General features: G+C 42.6%; 1 protein-coding gene across 5 annotated transcripts in view; it reads right to left on the bottom strand.

The window, feature by feature from the left end:
- The window catches only part of ANKS1B (ankyrin repeat and sterile alpha motif domain containing 1B), a 407090-nt gene that overhangs the window by 54676 nt on the left and 335863 nt on the right, over positions 1-16551 (bottom strand). For all 5 annotated transcript variants that reach the window (XM_047788213.1, XM_047788210.1, XM_047788211.1 and 2 more), the window contains 2 exons: positions 2942-3070; positions 394-465 (listed from right to left, as the gene is read on the bottom strand). In XM_047788213.1, the coding sequence (XP_047644169.1) occupies positions 394-465; positions 2942-3070 (201 nt within the window). The remainder of the gene's footprint in view (positions 1-393; positions 466-2941; positions 3071-16551) is intronic.

Here is a 16551-nt window from a genome sequence, read left to right as displayed (position 1 = left end):
TGACAACACTGAGTCCTTAACTTCCAGGCTGCCAAGGAACTCCATGGCAATCCTTTCAAGAAGTATTTTCAGACTGTCCAGTGGGGGTTTAACACATTTTCTTGTAGAAAAGTTAAGACCATGTTTCTCCTGGAGATCGATCAATGCATAGAAAATTATTTTAAATCTTTAAAAATAAGAGTAAATGTATCAAATGGACATCAGCTCCAACTACAGGGACATAAGCTCAGCTATAAACAGGAACAAAACCCAAACACCTTTTTATATAACACCAATGTGATTCAGCAGACCAACAGATGAAGAAAATAGTAATTTGAGAAAAGCAGCAATTTGTATCCATACCCAGTATTTAGCATTTCAGTAACTAGAAATAAAATCGTTTGGCAAACTTACCCGCATTTTTGCACAAGCATCTTGGGTTGATTCTGTCCCCCTGAGCTCTTTTATCAGCATAGAACCTAAATACTGAAACACAAAAATTCAATAATTTATGACAAACAGAATATAAATATGAGTGGCAATTTAAAAAGCACATTGTAGAAGTACTACTGGCCAGGTTTCCTGGCTGTAGGTTGCTGCATAACTTTAAAAAACTAACAGTAACGAATCCTAACAAATAAATGCATGTGTAGAGAGAATGCAACAGAATTATCCACAGTTCTGAAAGCTGTAAATTGCTCTTTATAATAAAACTTCAGCGGTTTCTAAAGATGCCATCTTTCAAATCATATTTAACTGCAAAATGCGGGCATCTAAAAACGTCACCCCCCCCTCCCCTTTTTGAGGCAGCAATGTCTGCAAAAATAAGTCACACCACTATCTATGTAATTACAGGGTTGTATGAGACAGCTGAGAAGCTGAGCAACATGCACCCCATTTGGACTTCGGCGGCTGCATAGGTAATTAATGTTAGGCTGTTCTTAGGCGGAGACGCAGGTCTGGACCGTTTTCATTCACAGCTGCGTGCCCTGTGGTTGATCCACCTGAGAACAGTCTGGGAGCCCACGGGGAGGGGGAATGCCATTCGCCGTTGTGCAGAGTCCTTGGTGCAACTGACACTGGAGGGGGTGAGGGGGGGTAGGAGAAGGAGGAGAACATTTCCTCCCAGGAATTACCAACGACTTTGCTGTTAGGTGATCGGCTCTAATACTGCCTTGGTACAGACCGTCATGCACCCTCCAAGTTCTGGCTGAGGGCTAATAGTTTTTAGCAAAATGTCTATTTTTGCCTTTCTATCAATTGATTCCCCTTCAATCTTTTGAAGCTTCATAGGGCTCTTTCCGTTTGTCATCTTTTCGCCAATTTCCTTCAAAAATAAAGAGTTCCATGTGTCTTTTTTAAAGAGTGCATTTTACTTTTACTTTTATTTTTGCTTTTTAGGGCTGCATATGGAAATTCCCAGGTTAGGGGTTGAATCGGAGCTGCAGCTGCCGACATACACCACAACCGCAGCAACATGGGATCCGAGCGGCACATATGACCTACACCACAGCTCACTGTAAGGCCGGATTCTTAACCCACTGAGCAAGGCCAGGGATTGAACCCGCATCCTCATGGATACTGGTTTGGTTCGTTGCTGCTGAGCCATGAAGGGAACTCTGCATTTAAAAATTTTTAATTAATAATTTATAATTATTTTCCTGACTTGACTGAGGAGAACCTGGGTCTCCAAAAACCAGGTTGAGGAGCTTCCTGTGGTGGCACAGTGGAAACAAATCCAACTAGGAACCATGAGGTTGGGGTTTGATCCCTGGCCTTGCTCAGTGGGTTGAGGATCCAGTGTTGCCGTGAACTGTGGTGTAGGTCTCAGATGTGGCTCGGATCCTGTGTTGCTGTGGCTGTGGCTGTGGCCAGCAGAGGTAGCTCCAACTGGACCCCAGCCTGGGAACCTCCATAAGCCACGGGTGCGGCCCTAGAAAGCAAAAAAATAAAATAAAATAAATCAAAAACCAGGTTGAGTATCAGTCCTTTGACCTGGGGAGTTCCCCAGGATGGCAAGAGGCTGTGCAAGGACACAGTATTGGAGGGCTTAGTCAAAGGCATGCTCAGAAAGGCTGAAGGATTTGGCATTTGAAAGAAGAAAATGGAAGAAAAAGTTCTTGGAAGAAAAAGGAGTCATTTCAATCCTACAGTCTTGGGGAGATTAATATTGAAATCAATGCAATACTTCGAGATGTAAGCAATGAAGGAGGTGCTAATAGCACAAAAGTCTAAATTGCTGCGAGATAACCAGAGCATCCACATCTTCATCAAATTAAGGAAAACGATCATGGTGAAATCCTTATCATTTAAGGTTCCAGAAAACTTTGTCCTAATTGAAACATTTATTTTTAAGAGAGACAGTTTCAAGGCTCTGCTGAGGGTTCAGGCAGTTTTCTTGCTGTAGTCATGACAACCAACTGCCCCCAAATCAGTGGCATCTTTTGAACATTTCCCTGTTCATTGTACTCACAATTCTCAGCTAAGCCTGATTCCCTCTCTTACTAAAAAAAAAGAAACAAACAAACAAACAAAAAAAACCCAGCAATATAATCTAAACGATAACAATGAAAAGAATCTGGTATTTATATAAAACAGTAGATCCAGTGTTTTGAGATCATTGGTGAGTGAGTGGAAATGTCTATATAGGCTGTATTTATACTCAGTTCCGTTTTAAGACAGTAGTTTATCACTTTTCATTAAAATATACAACTACATATGAAGGCAAAGCAGACCTTAAACTTACAAGATTAAAAGCGTAATAAAGCTCTGTTTATTTGGACTTCTTGGAGAGAAGCCTACTTTACGAAAAAGAGTTGGGGGGGGGAAAGAAAAAGAGTCGGGGAGAACATTTTAGGAATTTCGGTAACATTTTGGGATACTTTCAATATAAAAGAAAACAAGCTAGAAATGTGCCCTCTGTTCCCACTGGAACCCAAGTACTGACTTGAGGGTAACTTACAAAAGCTTTGTAATCACATGACTGGAAGATGAGCTTTTCCGGGTGGTGTTGCCAGTACTGCACTGGAGTCGAGGCTGTAGCTTCATTCGGAGGTCGCAGAGTAATGGAAGGTTCTCCCCAGTCTCCTGTCTGAAAATCACATTTATTCTAGAGGTAACATGAGCAGTAGGCCAAGTTCCTCCCTATCGCTGGCCTGAGTTCCTCTTATACCCATGTGCTATAGACATGCAAATGTATTCAGGTGTGTTATATGTTTATTATGGTTTTAGAAATCTTAGCACCATATTTCCCAAAGCTGAGTTAATTTTTGAGATATGAAAGAAGTTGAATCATTCCACTTTTAGAATGACACCCTAAGCCAAGGTAACTTAAAAATAAAACACGAAGATATTCATAAATGATTTACCAAGTCATAATTTTCTGTTCCAAAATAAAAGAACATACAATCTTTGAAAGACTTTGCTGTTTTTAAATTTGACGCTTTGAAATTTTTAGTTTGAATTGCTTTTGCATTCAGAATATATAGTTCCATATATTTCAGTTCCCAGTTGGGATATGTACCATGTACTTTGAATAATTTTATATTTCAGGAGAAAAGATACTGGTAGGTGTGATACTCAACAAAATTTTAGAAGAGAAAAATCTATTAATGGATGATAATTAGTTTCCCTCATCTGAACACATGTGTATCAATAACTGTCATTGTGATTTTGTTGGAAATATTCAGCCACCTTCCTCAGAAAACCTAAAGCATGAAGACCGAATATTTAAATACCGAGTTTGGTCATATGTGGTGCATGTGCATGTACTTGAGGATCTTGATCACAAATACAAGCATATTCCTGTATGATGGTGTATCATATAAAACATATGCCCACTAAGACAGGCCTCAGAAGAAGGTCATCTCAGCATTTTACTTATCGTTTTCCAAGGGGTTAACCCTGACATGTTTTATTACGGTGATGGTTTAGTATGAGCATATATAAAGTCAAAGGCCCATGTTTAGAGATTTCGCACTCTTTTCCCTTGTAAAGATTCTGATTTTCAAAATTCGGTTCTTTGGTGGACATGACTAGACAATAAGCAGATTCCGAAAGCCACTTTCTTCTAACCTGGGTTTGGTTGGTCCTACAGAATTACGAGAAATTACCTTTCTCAGGATCTGGAAGAGTATAAAGATGTTTTGTGAGGAGTTCCTGTTGTGGCTCAGTGGAAATGAATTGGATTAGTGTCCATGAGGACGCAGGTTCAATCCTTGGCCTTGCTCAGTGGGTTAGGGATCTGGTGTTGCCGTGAGCTGTGGTGTAGGTTGCAGACGTGGCTCAGATCTAGCGTTGCTATGGTTGTGGTGTAGGCTGCAGCTGCAGCTCTGACTGGACCCCTAGCCTGGGAACCTTCATATGCTGGAGGTGTGGCCCCGAAAAAAAAAAAAAAAAAAAGGTCTCATGAGCTCCAAAACCAAATAAAACCCTGGCTAGAGACCAAGTTCCACCGACGTACTGGCATGCGGGCTGACACTGTAGGGTTTCTTAAGGAGGATTTTCAAGAAGTCTGGGATAAGAATGCAAACCTTTGGATATAGGAGTATGGTTTTGGGGAAAAAAGAAGTCTATAGTTTTCACTAAATTCTTTGAAAGGCTTTAGAAACCTCAAAAGGTAAAGAACCACAAGGCTCTAGGAATAGCTTAAAAAGGATGTGTGTTTTGGGGAAGGGCACTATCCATTTTCTCCCCCCGGTGCAGTTTGGACTTTTATGAGGAGGAATATGAGGTGGCCATCAATATTGGAAAGAGTTAGGCATAGGTTTTGCCTTCTGGACATTTCTAACTGGCTTTCAAAAACAAACATAATTCTTGAGCCCCTCAAGAATGCACAGGCCTTTTCACAGAGGCAGAGAGCCTGCGGCTTTTCTGCTTGAGATGGGTCACTCCCAACCACAGGAAGAACAATTTAGCATCATGAGAATCCTTGGCTTCTCACTGGTGTGTGTGATCAGAGTCAGAACCCCACTAGCTCCTCTCTCACGCTTTATCCTGAGCTACTCTGCCTGCTGGTTTTGTTCTCGTTGCTGATTGACTTGCACAGGGCTCCGTTCTCCCATCTCCTGACTGTGGATATTGTTAAAACTTTATCTGGACTATTTAGTTTAGTATTTTTAGACCAAAATATCCTATGTTTTATGATCCATCCCTGACCATTCTTGAGGTTTTTATTTATAAGAATTTTTATTTTGTAAAAGCAATAACTGATGGCAATTAATTCATTAGGATTAAGTTTTCCTTTGATTTCCTATTTTGATCTTTTCCTTCTCTCTCAAATGTCTGAATCATTACCTCTCCAATCTTTGTTTCAGCTGGCTGTGATCTGCTCTTAAAAAAAAACTAGTATAAAGTTAAAAATGCAAAATACGTGCATTTCAATAACGTTTGGAAGCTGAGTGTAATAATCTTTCAATTATAACAGTTAAAACTCTGGAAACATGAGCCGTGAACTCTTAATCAAAAGTGCCCCCCACATTCAGCAAATCATCCTTTAGCCTCCCCCATTAACTTTCTCCCGTTCTCCCACATCTCTTGATAAAGCAACAACGACATAGCAAACAGGTGTCGTACACTGAAGTCACAGGTAACACTGTTCACAGAACAACAGAAGTTTGCACGCAACTTCGTGGAATGATACAAAAGGAGCTGGTTGACTTTGAAAGATCCTTCGATCCCGTGTCTGCTGATGTGACAACTCAAACCAAGCATCCAGTCTTCATGGCAGCCCGGTCATCGTTTAGCTGAGGTTCACCTTGGCCAGGCTCAACAGGCAGTTTTCAAAAAGCCTGAACAGACATGGCAGGAGGTGGGGTACCATGGGTTGCAGGGCAAGGCTTGGCGGGAGGTGGGGGTGGAGGGTGAAGCTGGGGTTATGGGGACATTTCAGGTGTTCGTACATTAAGCATGCAAATCGTATGCAAATTCATTCTCAAACTGCTGAATTCGCTCAGGCACTTTTATAATTAAATTTCAATGTGAGTTCCACATACACTTAAAGCAGAATGCTGATCCAAATATTTACATCATCCACAGAAGTCGTAGCAGCCATTTTGGGAATAACAAGGCCCAGCACATACCACCTCAGTCTGGAAATCGTCCCAATCCCTCACTTGATAACCACTTGAAGAAATCAGGGGTGCATCCACTTAATCTGTTTAGACAGTGCCATCATCTGCTCTCCTGACTCCACTTTGTCCAGAAATCACAAACCACCTGCTTTGAACCCAGAGTGATCTGACAGGCTTTCCCTGCGTGGGATGGGGTAAGATAATTACAGGGAAGAGAAGCAGAATCCTTACTTTATTTTCTTTGTGGCCCTAAAACATTGCTCCAGTCTAAATATTTGAAAGAGTCCCTACAAGGCCTGAATCTATCTTTCTGGAAATGGAAACTGAATTTTGTCATACTTAATGCTCTTTCCAGAAATTCGTTTTAAAACAGAGGGAAAACTGTTCTTGAAATCAAATTTATAAGAAAATAATTTTCTTCCTGGAAAAGGATCAACTTCTTTTCTTTTGTTTTAGACCTTAGCTCTAAGAGTATTGACAAGGTGCAGGTGCTGAGTTTTCTCTCTAAAATTAGTCTGGTGGGGACGGATGCACCTGGCATTACACACCTGTAAGGGGCAGATGTGGCCTTGGTCCTTGGGTGGGATTCAGCTTCACCTGGTTGACTGACAGTGAAAACAAAACAGCTCAGAGGACAAAGGTGCCTTAGGTCTTAGTCCTTTTGGAGGCTGAATTACAGCAGGAATGAGCTATGGAGGAAAGAGTAGAGTGGGGAATTCTATGGAGGAAGAGCAGCAGAGACCAAAAAGCAAATAAGGCGTTTTGCCTCACATACAACATAATTCCAAACTGTGAAGCCCAGTATTAGGTCTTGTTAATTGGTACATTCCTATCTAGATAATATCTGTATCTCTTGAGGTAGATTTAGAAAATCAATAAATTCCTAGTTAAAAATGCATATTAAATAGTAAATAAAAATCAAATAGACTTAAAAAGTGTTTTGCCTGAAATAATGGTCTATTTTTCAATTTTTATTTTATTTTATATTTTTTTTTGCTTTTTAGGACTGCACTTGCAGCATATGGAGGTTCCCAGGCTAGGGGTCAGATTGGAGCCTCCGCCAGAGCAACTTGGGATCCGAGCCGCATCTGTGACCTACACCACAGCTCATGGCAATGCTGGATCATTACTCCACTGAGAGAGGCCTGGGTTGGAACCTGCATCCTTATAGATACTAGTCAGGTTCGTAACCCGCTGAGCCACAATGGGAACTACTGAAATAATGGTTTATAATTAAATCTCATCTTTACTGAAAAGTAGATCTAAACATGAGTAATGATGAGGCAATAATATTTAATTAGAATAACAAAAATAAAATTGAAAATGTCCAGGGTAAAATTCTACCATACTGTAAACTATTAGGGACTAGCAGTCCTCTTTAAAAGCCTTAAGTAATTGCAAAAGAGAAATTAAAACGGTCCAAGGCACTGTCACTAAATATCTTCAGGCTATTTCTTTAAGGCTTAAAATCCTTAGAGAAAAAATCTTTCCTTTAGGTTCATGTGTGGAATGATTTTAATAGTCCAAGAATTTGGTCATGCCTTAAAACCTTGTTTACTTGGCATTATGTATGAATTTATTTCCTTTAGGATATATCAATTAAACAGAGGAAAATGTACATTACTAACTCTCCCTTCAAACTCAAAGTTGACCTTCTAATATAAAGGAAAAACATAACTCAAGATTAGAGTTTTAAACAGCAAATTGATTCTGCTTCACAGGTATTTACCAGCTGCCAACTAGAAACGCAGAGCCTGCTGAGTGTGAAGCATTATAACACGGCCATACCAAATATAATGCAATTAAATTAAACGTCTCATACCACCAGCTAAAAAGTATAAAACTGCTAAGTGAATGTGGTTATGACACAGAACAAAATTGCTCAAGTCCAATCAGGTTTTATTGAATGACAGGTTTCCAAAATGCAGCTTTTAATCTTTTTATGGTCTCAAAGGGTGGTCAAACGGCATGGTTTTAGTTTATGTACACCAGCTATGTGATTCTAAAACATCATATCAAATCAGGAAGCTGAAGATATCCCATATTCAACAGGCTCTGAGAATACAAAGGGGGAAACATAGTCTATATTCGTATTTTCTTCTTGAGAAAAAAGGCTTGTAAGGATGTCAGGAAATAATTAGAAGCCATGATGATGACTTTGCTTTCTAACATGAACAGGAAGGTATGGAATTTTCTAAGCCTAATATTACGCTTTAAGACTTTTTTAAAAATTAGGATTTAATTGATTTTTTTTTTTTTAAATAGAAGCTTTTACATCTTTTCTCCTAGGCACTGCTCCCACCTACCTGCTTATAAATTTAGATCTGAATATTAACAAACATTAGTCTCTATTTCTTCAGAACACGAATGAAAACCTAACATGATTTGAAATGACAACTGTTGTTCTAGGGTTTCACTTTCCATAATTCTGACAAATATCAGAGCTGGGCTCTCCAAATACGCATAAGGTGTATGCGATTCCATGTGCTCTCTATTATCTCTAAGGCCTTGAAGAGGGCTACATCCAGCTCTATACTTGCACATACATACACATATATTTACATGTGAAGGTACAGAAAGGTGTCCTGCAAAGCAGGAGGCCCCTGCAGTTCTTTTAGAAAACGTTTAAGAACAAGGAAAGCTGGTTTGGTCCATTTATCCTGAATTTGTTCTTTTTGATGACGAAGAGCAGAGATGGCCACCTCTGAACACGAAAAAGCACAGATAAGCATTTACATGTTCAGAAGGAACTGCTGGGTCACTGGAGCCCCAGTACCAGGCAATGTGTAGATGCTGTGGTCCCCAAGAGCCAGAGGTCCCATGCACAGGAGGAGGGTGTGCCCGATGCAGCACCCCGAGAGAGGCCGTTCGCATGCCACCCCGCGAGCTCTGCTGAGTGCTTCTCAACCTGCTGTCTCAGCCTCTCAGACAGCAGCCGATCCAATGGGAAAAAAAACTGAACAGAATGTGAAAACAGGATTGTATTTGAAAACACAAAATGGGGAAAAAGAAAACCGCCCTCACACATGAAAATGTTTACTTTCCAAACAAAAATGAATTTTAAAAAAGTCAGGTAAAGGTGAAATGGGAATATTTGAATATTAAGCAGCTCAGGGTGAAATAGGTCATGATTTCACACACATTCCAGAGGTCAATTTAGCACTGTCCAATGGAAAAAAAAAAAAAAAAAGGCTGAGAACCACTTGGTAGCTGTAATGGTGCCTCTCCTGGCTCTCCTCCTCCCACGGTTGCATAAAACTTATACAGAAGATCATGCAAATCAAATATTTCTCACAAGTGAAGAGCATGAACCTTTGAGAATTGTTAGACACGAAGGACCGACTAGCCCATGGGTGTGGGGACTACAAAACGGGGAAGAACGACACTGATATATACATAGGTGTATATATATCAATTTACCCTTTTCCTTTTTCCTGTGAAAGTAAGTTAACGCAGACACTTGGGATGAAAGCCAAACTCACGTGGGACAGGTTTTAACTGTACACTTCAAAACCAAGTATGCTTCTCATTTGGGGACAATGTGTGCACATTAACTAGTCACAAGGCACAGTGAATGAAGGAGTAGACAAAAAAAAAAAAAATCTCAGGAGTTGTTAGACGTCACAAATTTTCTGCATCGCCAGAACACAATCGGTATAGCTATTGACAACATTTTGCAACACACGACATAGCGCAAGTTCAGGAAGAGAAAATAACCACGTGTAATCTTACATTATGAACCTGATGGATGGCTGAGAAAGGAAATCCAGCGTTCTGATTCGTCCATATCTCACAGACAGACGACTGCTGATATAAACAGAAAACTATCTCATCTTGTCAATATTTAAAACACATCGGCTACCAAGGTAGCATCAGGGACGGAAGGAGGAAAACAATAAAAAGCAAAGCATCACATTTCTTTAAAAACTACTCAAAAACCCAAAGAATGTTTTAGGGTGCTCGAGGTGTAATCATTGACTTCCGTGTCATTCTTTTGTTTAAAAACATTTTGGGTTGGCTGGAAAAAGGAGAGACCGTTTATGCATTCGTTTGATGTCAAGGGAATTACCAATCCATTCACATCTTGGAAAAAGCAAACTGTGCTTTACATTTGCCCGAGAGAATGGAAATGCCTTTCCTCTTCACAGTATCATTTCAGAGGATAAATATCTTCATGAAGTTCAAGAAAGATGCAAAAAAATCTTTAACATAGGTCAAACACTTTAATTTTCTTATCATCAAATGACCAAGAGCCAACATGTAATAACACGACTTCCCTAATTTAGCCACTGCTCCATTTGATAAACCCAGAAGATATTCCCCCCCACTCCCCCGAGCTTTCCAGGGCTGCCCAGCAGTGGGAGTCTGTGGGGGTGGGAGGGGCGTGAAGGAGGCCAAGGAGGGAGGGGTTGGGGTCTGGAAGCTCAGTTCTGTCACTCAAGCAGGAACTCTGGGTACCAGCATCAGTGAGCCTAGGGACTCAGCTCCGTGATGCAGACTCCCTGCCACACCATTAGCAAATAACCAACAGTTGTTAAAAGGCAGTAACGTCTGCGTAGAACCAAAAGCCGAATGCACCCACGCCCTCCCGGAAATTATAGGCGAAACCACCAAGTAAACTGATGAGGCTCCTGGCTTGACTTTTACGGAGTTCGTTCTCCTGAATTCCATCATCTAAAAGACACCGTGAAATCGAATCACGGAAAATGGCAGAATGCCTCAACTTACTCAGCCAAGCACTGTGAACACCCCCAGGATTCACAAGCAGAGTGGACGAAGATCAGTTCAGGAAGGAGAGAAGAACATAACCACAAAACGGTTTAGAAACCCAGCAAAGAACACTATCATCTGCAAACGAATTGTGGAAAAGAAAGCTTATCCCTGGCTAAGTGTCTCCCCCACCGCCACCCCCACCCTCCCAGAAACGCTCACCAGAAATGTAACCTCTCTCTCTCCACATCCAAAGGCAGCTCCACACACGCGCCTACATTTTTGTTTTCCAACCCTTCTGTCATCTGCATGGCTTGCTGGGGACAGACTGTCAGGTCATTGACATTCTGTTACGCAACTAAGATACCTGGAGTCTTCCCAAAGGGCACCTCCAACCCCCCCCCCCCCACTTAAACCAGTTCTGCTCCGTTTCTGCTCTAAACTTCATGCTGTTTTCTCCACAGGGGCATCCTCCCCTTCCTGCTTTCCAAAAATTACATCTCTAGCAAGTTAAGTCTCGGGGCCATTAAACCCCCAGCCTCGTCTCCAATGGCTGTCATCCGATTTAAATATATTAACCCCATGCTTTAGCTGGATTACCATCCTAAGTGGCAGAGACTGTACTTCCAGGACACCCTGAAAGCACTGTCACCCACAGTTCTGAGCTAATTCTTGTACATAAATTACATCTTCCGCAACTTTCACAGATTTTCAGTGCTTAGAAGTAACCCAGGGGCCACCTGTCATCTGACAGGTGAAGACAATGACAATCCGAGAGGTTAAGTGGCTTGCTCCGGTCACACAGGGAAGCGTTAGAAGATGAGAGCCTGCCGGCTTGGCCAGGAAGGAGTGCCAGCCCAGCACTGACTTCACCACAAGGCGGGGGGAATATTCAGTTGTATGGAGCTGCTTACTATTCCTGAAACAAACATATATAAATGGAGCCAGTTCATGGGACAGTCTCAACTCCGCAGGGGTTCGAAAACTCTACCTTAAAGTTTCGTTTTCCAATCATGACTCCCAAATGGGGCCATGCCCCATCTCTCCTCCCTGATGGGTGACAGGCCACCTGACACTGTGGGCAGCCTGCTTGACCTCCTGGACACCCTGATTCATGATGAATTCATTTTAAAAATAAAACTCCAGTATCATATATGATTCCAACTTTGCTCACATCAGAATCGGGGCTTAAAAAACCCCGACGTGGGGTGGCATGGTCCACCTTGCATGCCCCTCACCCCAAGCTCTACCTCGTTCATGCACTTCGTTGGGAAGGAGGATACAGGAGAAGGACAGGGGCCTTGCTCTTATGTGGCAGTGCCTGAATTCTCTCTGCTGGTTGTCACTGCGTCTCAGGGTAACACTAACTTGGTCTCGGGTCTCTCTCGTAGGTGCTGCCCCAGGCTGGGTCCTACTGCATCCGTGTAGGTTCTCTGGAGAGCTCTGCTGGGCTGGGGACCCTCCCGTGCAGTTCCTCATGTGAGAAGGTTGCTTCGGCCTGGCTTAGCCCTCCTAGGACACATGCACGTCCCTTGGGCGGGACGCAGGGGAGAGGGCACAAGCCCAGCCTCCTTCTGAATGCCTGCCTGCATCATTCCATCTACATCCTTGCCACACAGCGCAGAGTGCTCTGTGACCAGTCCCCTCTCTGCCAGGACACCTCCCTCCAGTTCTTCCTTCTTCAGCCCAGGCTGGTTTACAGGCAGCTGCTCCCAGATGTCTAACTGGGAAGAGATGCCAGTTTCTGGCAGATTCCCCCACTCTGGGTGAGTATTCCTCTGGGAGCCCTTCTCCCTAGGCTTGGGTTGCACAGGGATGTGCTCTCTCCTCTCCCATGGGAGGGAGGGAAAGCCTCAGCTCCTTCCACAGTGGCTCAGACAGTTCTCTGCACCCTGCCCCCCACTGCCCCCCACCAGCCCAGCACCCGTCTGCTGCCTCTATGGACAGGCAGCTGACTGTGCAGGGCAGGATTCAGCACCTGTTGGTAAACCCCGACCAGGGTGTCTGGCTCCATTATCAGCAGCGTTTTCTTTAGACTGTGCAACACTTAGTTTCTACAGGAAAATTCCCCCTTAGCTCTCTGTTCCAAGAATCTATCTTCCAACAGACACAGAAGTTACCAGAGTTAAGGAAGGGAGGGTCTCGTGCCGTAACTATTTCGTTAAAAAATTAGAGATTTTCTCAGTGAAGCAATAAAACACATTTCTAGTCATAGACACTGAAGAGAGTGCCTATGGGGCTTATATAGCTTTTAAAGATGATACAGTAAGTTTTTCATTATAAGCTATGTTCAAACAGTGGAAAAAGTAAAACCTCTTCTCATTTCCAATAACTGTGTGTTTCAGTGCAAACTGTAAAAACTCAGATTTAAAAAATAAGCTTATTATTTATTTATTTATTTTTTGGTCTTTTTTGTCTTTTTAGGGCTGCACTGGTGGCATATGGAGGTTCCCAGGCTAGGGGTCCAATTGGAGTTGTAGCTGCTGGCCTACACCACAGCCACAGCAATGTGGGACCCAAGCTGCATCTGCAGTCTATACTACAGCTCATGGCAACACCAGATTCTTAACCCACTGAGCAAGGCCAGGGATCGAACCCGAGTCCTCATGGATGTTAGTTGTGTTCGTTAACCACTGAGCCACGATGGGAACTCCTAAAATAAGTTTAAAATAAAGGCAGTTATCTGTATTTTGGTTATGAAGCTTGTTTTTTAAAAAAGCTGACACACGTCAAATATCACAGTAATTCTGTTGGCAGTAAAGACGTTATCAGCTCATAGAGCAGTAACTTAAGGTGGACCAGCTGGATCTGGTGTCTTCATGATATAAAACAGCTCGTTTTCAAGACCCAGGGTTACTAGGCTCAGTGCTAGAATGAAATTTTCAAATGCAAACAAGTTTCCACTGCAGAATTTCATTATATTTATGAAGACAATATTTCATAGTATAACCTGCACTGAAGCACGGAGTGTTCAAGAGCTTAGGGAAAGAAAACACCCGTGATAAAATTTCATCTGGGGCCCCAATTCCTAGAACAGAAGTGATTAACATATAAGTTTTAATTAAACTTCAGAATGTCTTCATCTGTAAAGAGCAATAATAGCACTTGGCCTACTTATTTCACCAGGTTGTTTGTAGCTCATGCTAAGCTTCACGTGAGAGGGAACTGTTTCACAGCTACATTTCCCACCTGAAATACAGAAGGCCGTTACACGCATCGCCTGAGTGAACGGAATCACAGAATGTGTTCAACCTTCTTGGCAAATGGAAAACACTACAGGAACATCAATTTCTGCTTTTCATTATCTTTTTTTTTTTTTTTTTGCTTTTTAGGGCTGCACCCATGGCACATGGAGGGTCCCAGGCTAGGGGTCTAATTGGAGCTGCAATTGCTGGCTTACACCCCAGCCACGGCAATGCAGGATCCGAGCCGCATCTTCGACCTACACCACAGCTCACGGCACCGCCAGATCCTTAACCCACTGATGGAGGCAGGGATCGAACCTGCAACCTCATGGTTCCTAGTTGGATTTGCTTCCACTGAGCCACGACGGAAATTCCTCTTCATTATCATTTGTAGTTGGTCCACTTTGTTGTGCTACTTGTGCCTTCAATAAACTACATCACTGCCAACACACTTCTGCTAAGATGTACCAGAGACGAACCGTGCAGGATTCTTGTTAGAGAAGGTCTCATTTTTCCTATTCAAAGCTGAAAAGGGGCTGTTGACTTTGTTGAAGAGACAGGAACATCTGTGATACGCTAAAGGGCTGCTTGAACGGAGCCCAGAAACAATTCTGTAGAAGGATGGTAAACATCCTTTGCAATTTCATTTGCGTATTAATTTTATCTCAGTCCCTTTTCCACAGGCATTGTGAAGGCTAAATTAGTTAATCTGAACTTGAATTAGCATGAAATCCAAATGAATGGGGGGTTAAGCAAAGGTATAGCAGTCTTTGAACTGAGATACAATCAATATAGTTTAATATTTACTTCTTCGATGAAGTCAGCACATTTTTGGAGGTGCATAATTTTATCTTGAGTTCAGACCTCTCTCCTGATGCTGGAAATGTTTTCTTAAAGTACAACACACTTGCTCCTGTTACCATCACGTATCTCAGGTTACCACAAATACAGTTCAGAAAATATGATGCATTTGCATTCAAATCTAATAACAAACTAAAAAGAATATTACCTGTCTCTCAAGTCGTCCTCCTAAAGGCACACTGCTTTTTTGTTCAATTGGCAGCAACTCCGTAATTTACAATAAAGTCTCTGTCCTTCCTCTCTTTCCCCTTCTTACTGGAGCGTTCCCAAAAAGTGCTGAAATGTCTTCCACTAAAAGCAAACAAACCCCTTCCCTTGACCCAAGTCTCTCCGGGCTCCTGCTTAACTGCTGTTAAGAAGCAAAACTCCCCAAGAGGTACCTATGCCGTCTCTGTTTTCCCTTTTCCTATCTTCACCTGAGCCTGCTCTACTCAAACTGCTTTTTTCATTTTGTCAAATCCAGCCGTTCATTTTTCTTGACCATCTGACTCTCGATTGCTCCTTCCATCTCTTAGCCTCCTTTGCAGGTTCCTATGATCTGATCATCCCTTGATCCCTGGAACGTTGCTCCTCAACCTCTTTCCCTCCTCTGGCCAGGAGGCCATCCAGTCCCGACTCCCAAATTTATGTCTCCAGCTCAGACCTTTCCTCTGAACTCCAGACTCAGATATCCAGCTGCCTTCTTAACACCTCTACTTTGATGATTAATGGGCCTCTTAACCTTAAGTTAAATGCCCCAAACCAAGCTCTGATCATCTACCTTCGCTATAGTTTTCCTATTTCGCCAGATGGCAGTCCTCTTCTTCCAGCTGGAGATGTCCTCTTACTCACATTTCACCTTCAATCCAGCAGCAAATCCTACTGATTCGACTTCTAATCTCACCCTCCTATTACTACCTGGTCAACGTCACAAACTTTTCTCACTTGGATTCTTCTGTTAGCTTCCAAACTGGTCGCATTGCTCTCATCCTTGCCCCCTTAGTGCTTATTCTCAATACAACAGCCCAAATGATCTGTGTGAAATGAAAGCCAGATCGTGCCACTCTGCTCCATTTACGTCAGGAGAAAATTCAGAGTGCCAATAATGGACTGCAAGGATCTCCATCCTCTGGCACCTGCCCCCGCCGTACCTCTCTGCCCTCTTGCTCTCTTGGTCCTGGATGGCAAAACACACTCTTGCCTCAAAGCCTCTGCATTTGATTCCCCTTCTCCAGGTGCTGGAGGACCAGCTCCCTCACTTCCTTCATGTTCTACCCCAGTGGCACCTTCTCAGGGAAACCTTCTCCCAGCACCCAGCATATCATAACCAAATTACATCTCTGCTTTCCGCACTGCAAAGGGATTATTCTTTCAAGCACAAACTGAAAATGGGAAAAAAGTTTAGAGCATAAGAGCCTGTCTTCCTGGCGCCCAGATATTCACACAGAGATAATCTACTGGGAACAAGACACGGGTCACAAAGTGACCGCAGGCAGGGGTCCGCTCTGCTGGTTGTTCATGTTTATGGCATAGGGATTGCTATGAATGTGATCTCTTTTCCTTTGTCAGGACCAGCAGTAAACTGGGATTGGGAGGCTGATGGTGGCTCTTGGAAAGGAGCAAGCGGACGACAGCGCCACCCACTCAGTAACACCAATTAGCCTCTGAAAACCTTCCCAGAGTCCGCTGGTGTTGCGTAGAGAGTTTAATAAAGAAACTTGTATGAATGGAGCCCTCTGGTCAGATTCTATCAGAGATGAGATTTT

The sequence above is a fragment of the Phacochoerus africanus genome, chromosome 7 (genome assembly GCF_016906955.1).
Source record: "Phacochoerus africanus isolate WHEZ1 chromosome 7, ROS_Pafr_v1, whole genome shotgun sequence".
Classification (NCBI taxonomy): domain Eukaryota; kingdom Metazoa; phylum Chordata; class Mammalia; order Artiodactyla; family Suidae; genus Phacochoerus; species Phacochoerus africanus.
This window is presented reverse-complemented; position numbering and strand designations above follow the sequence as displayed.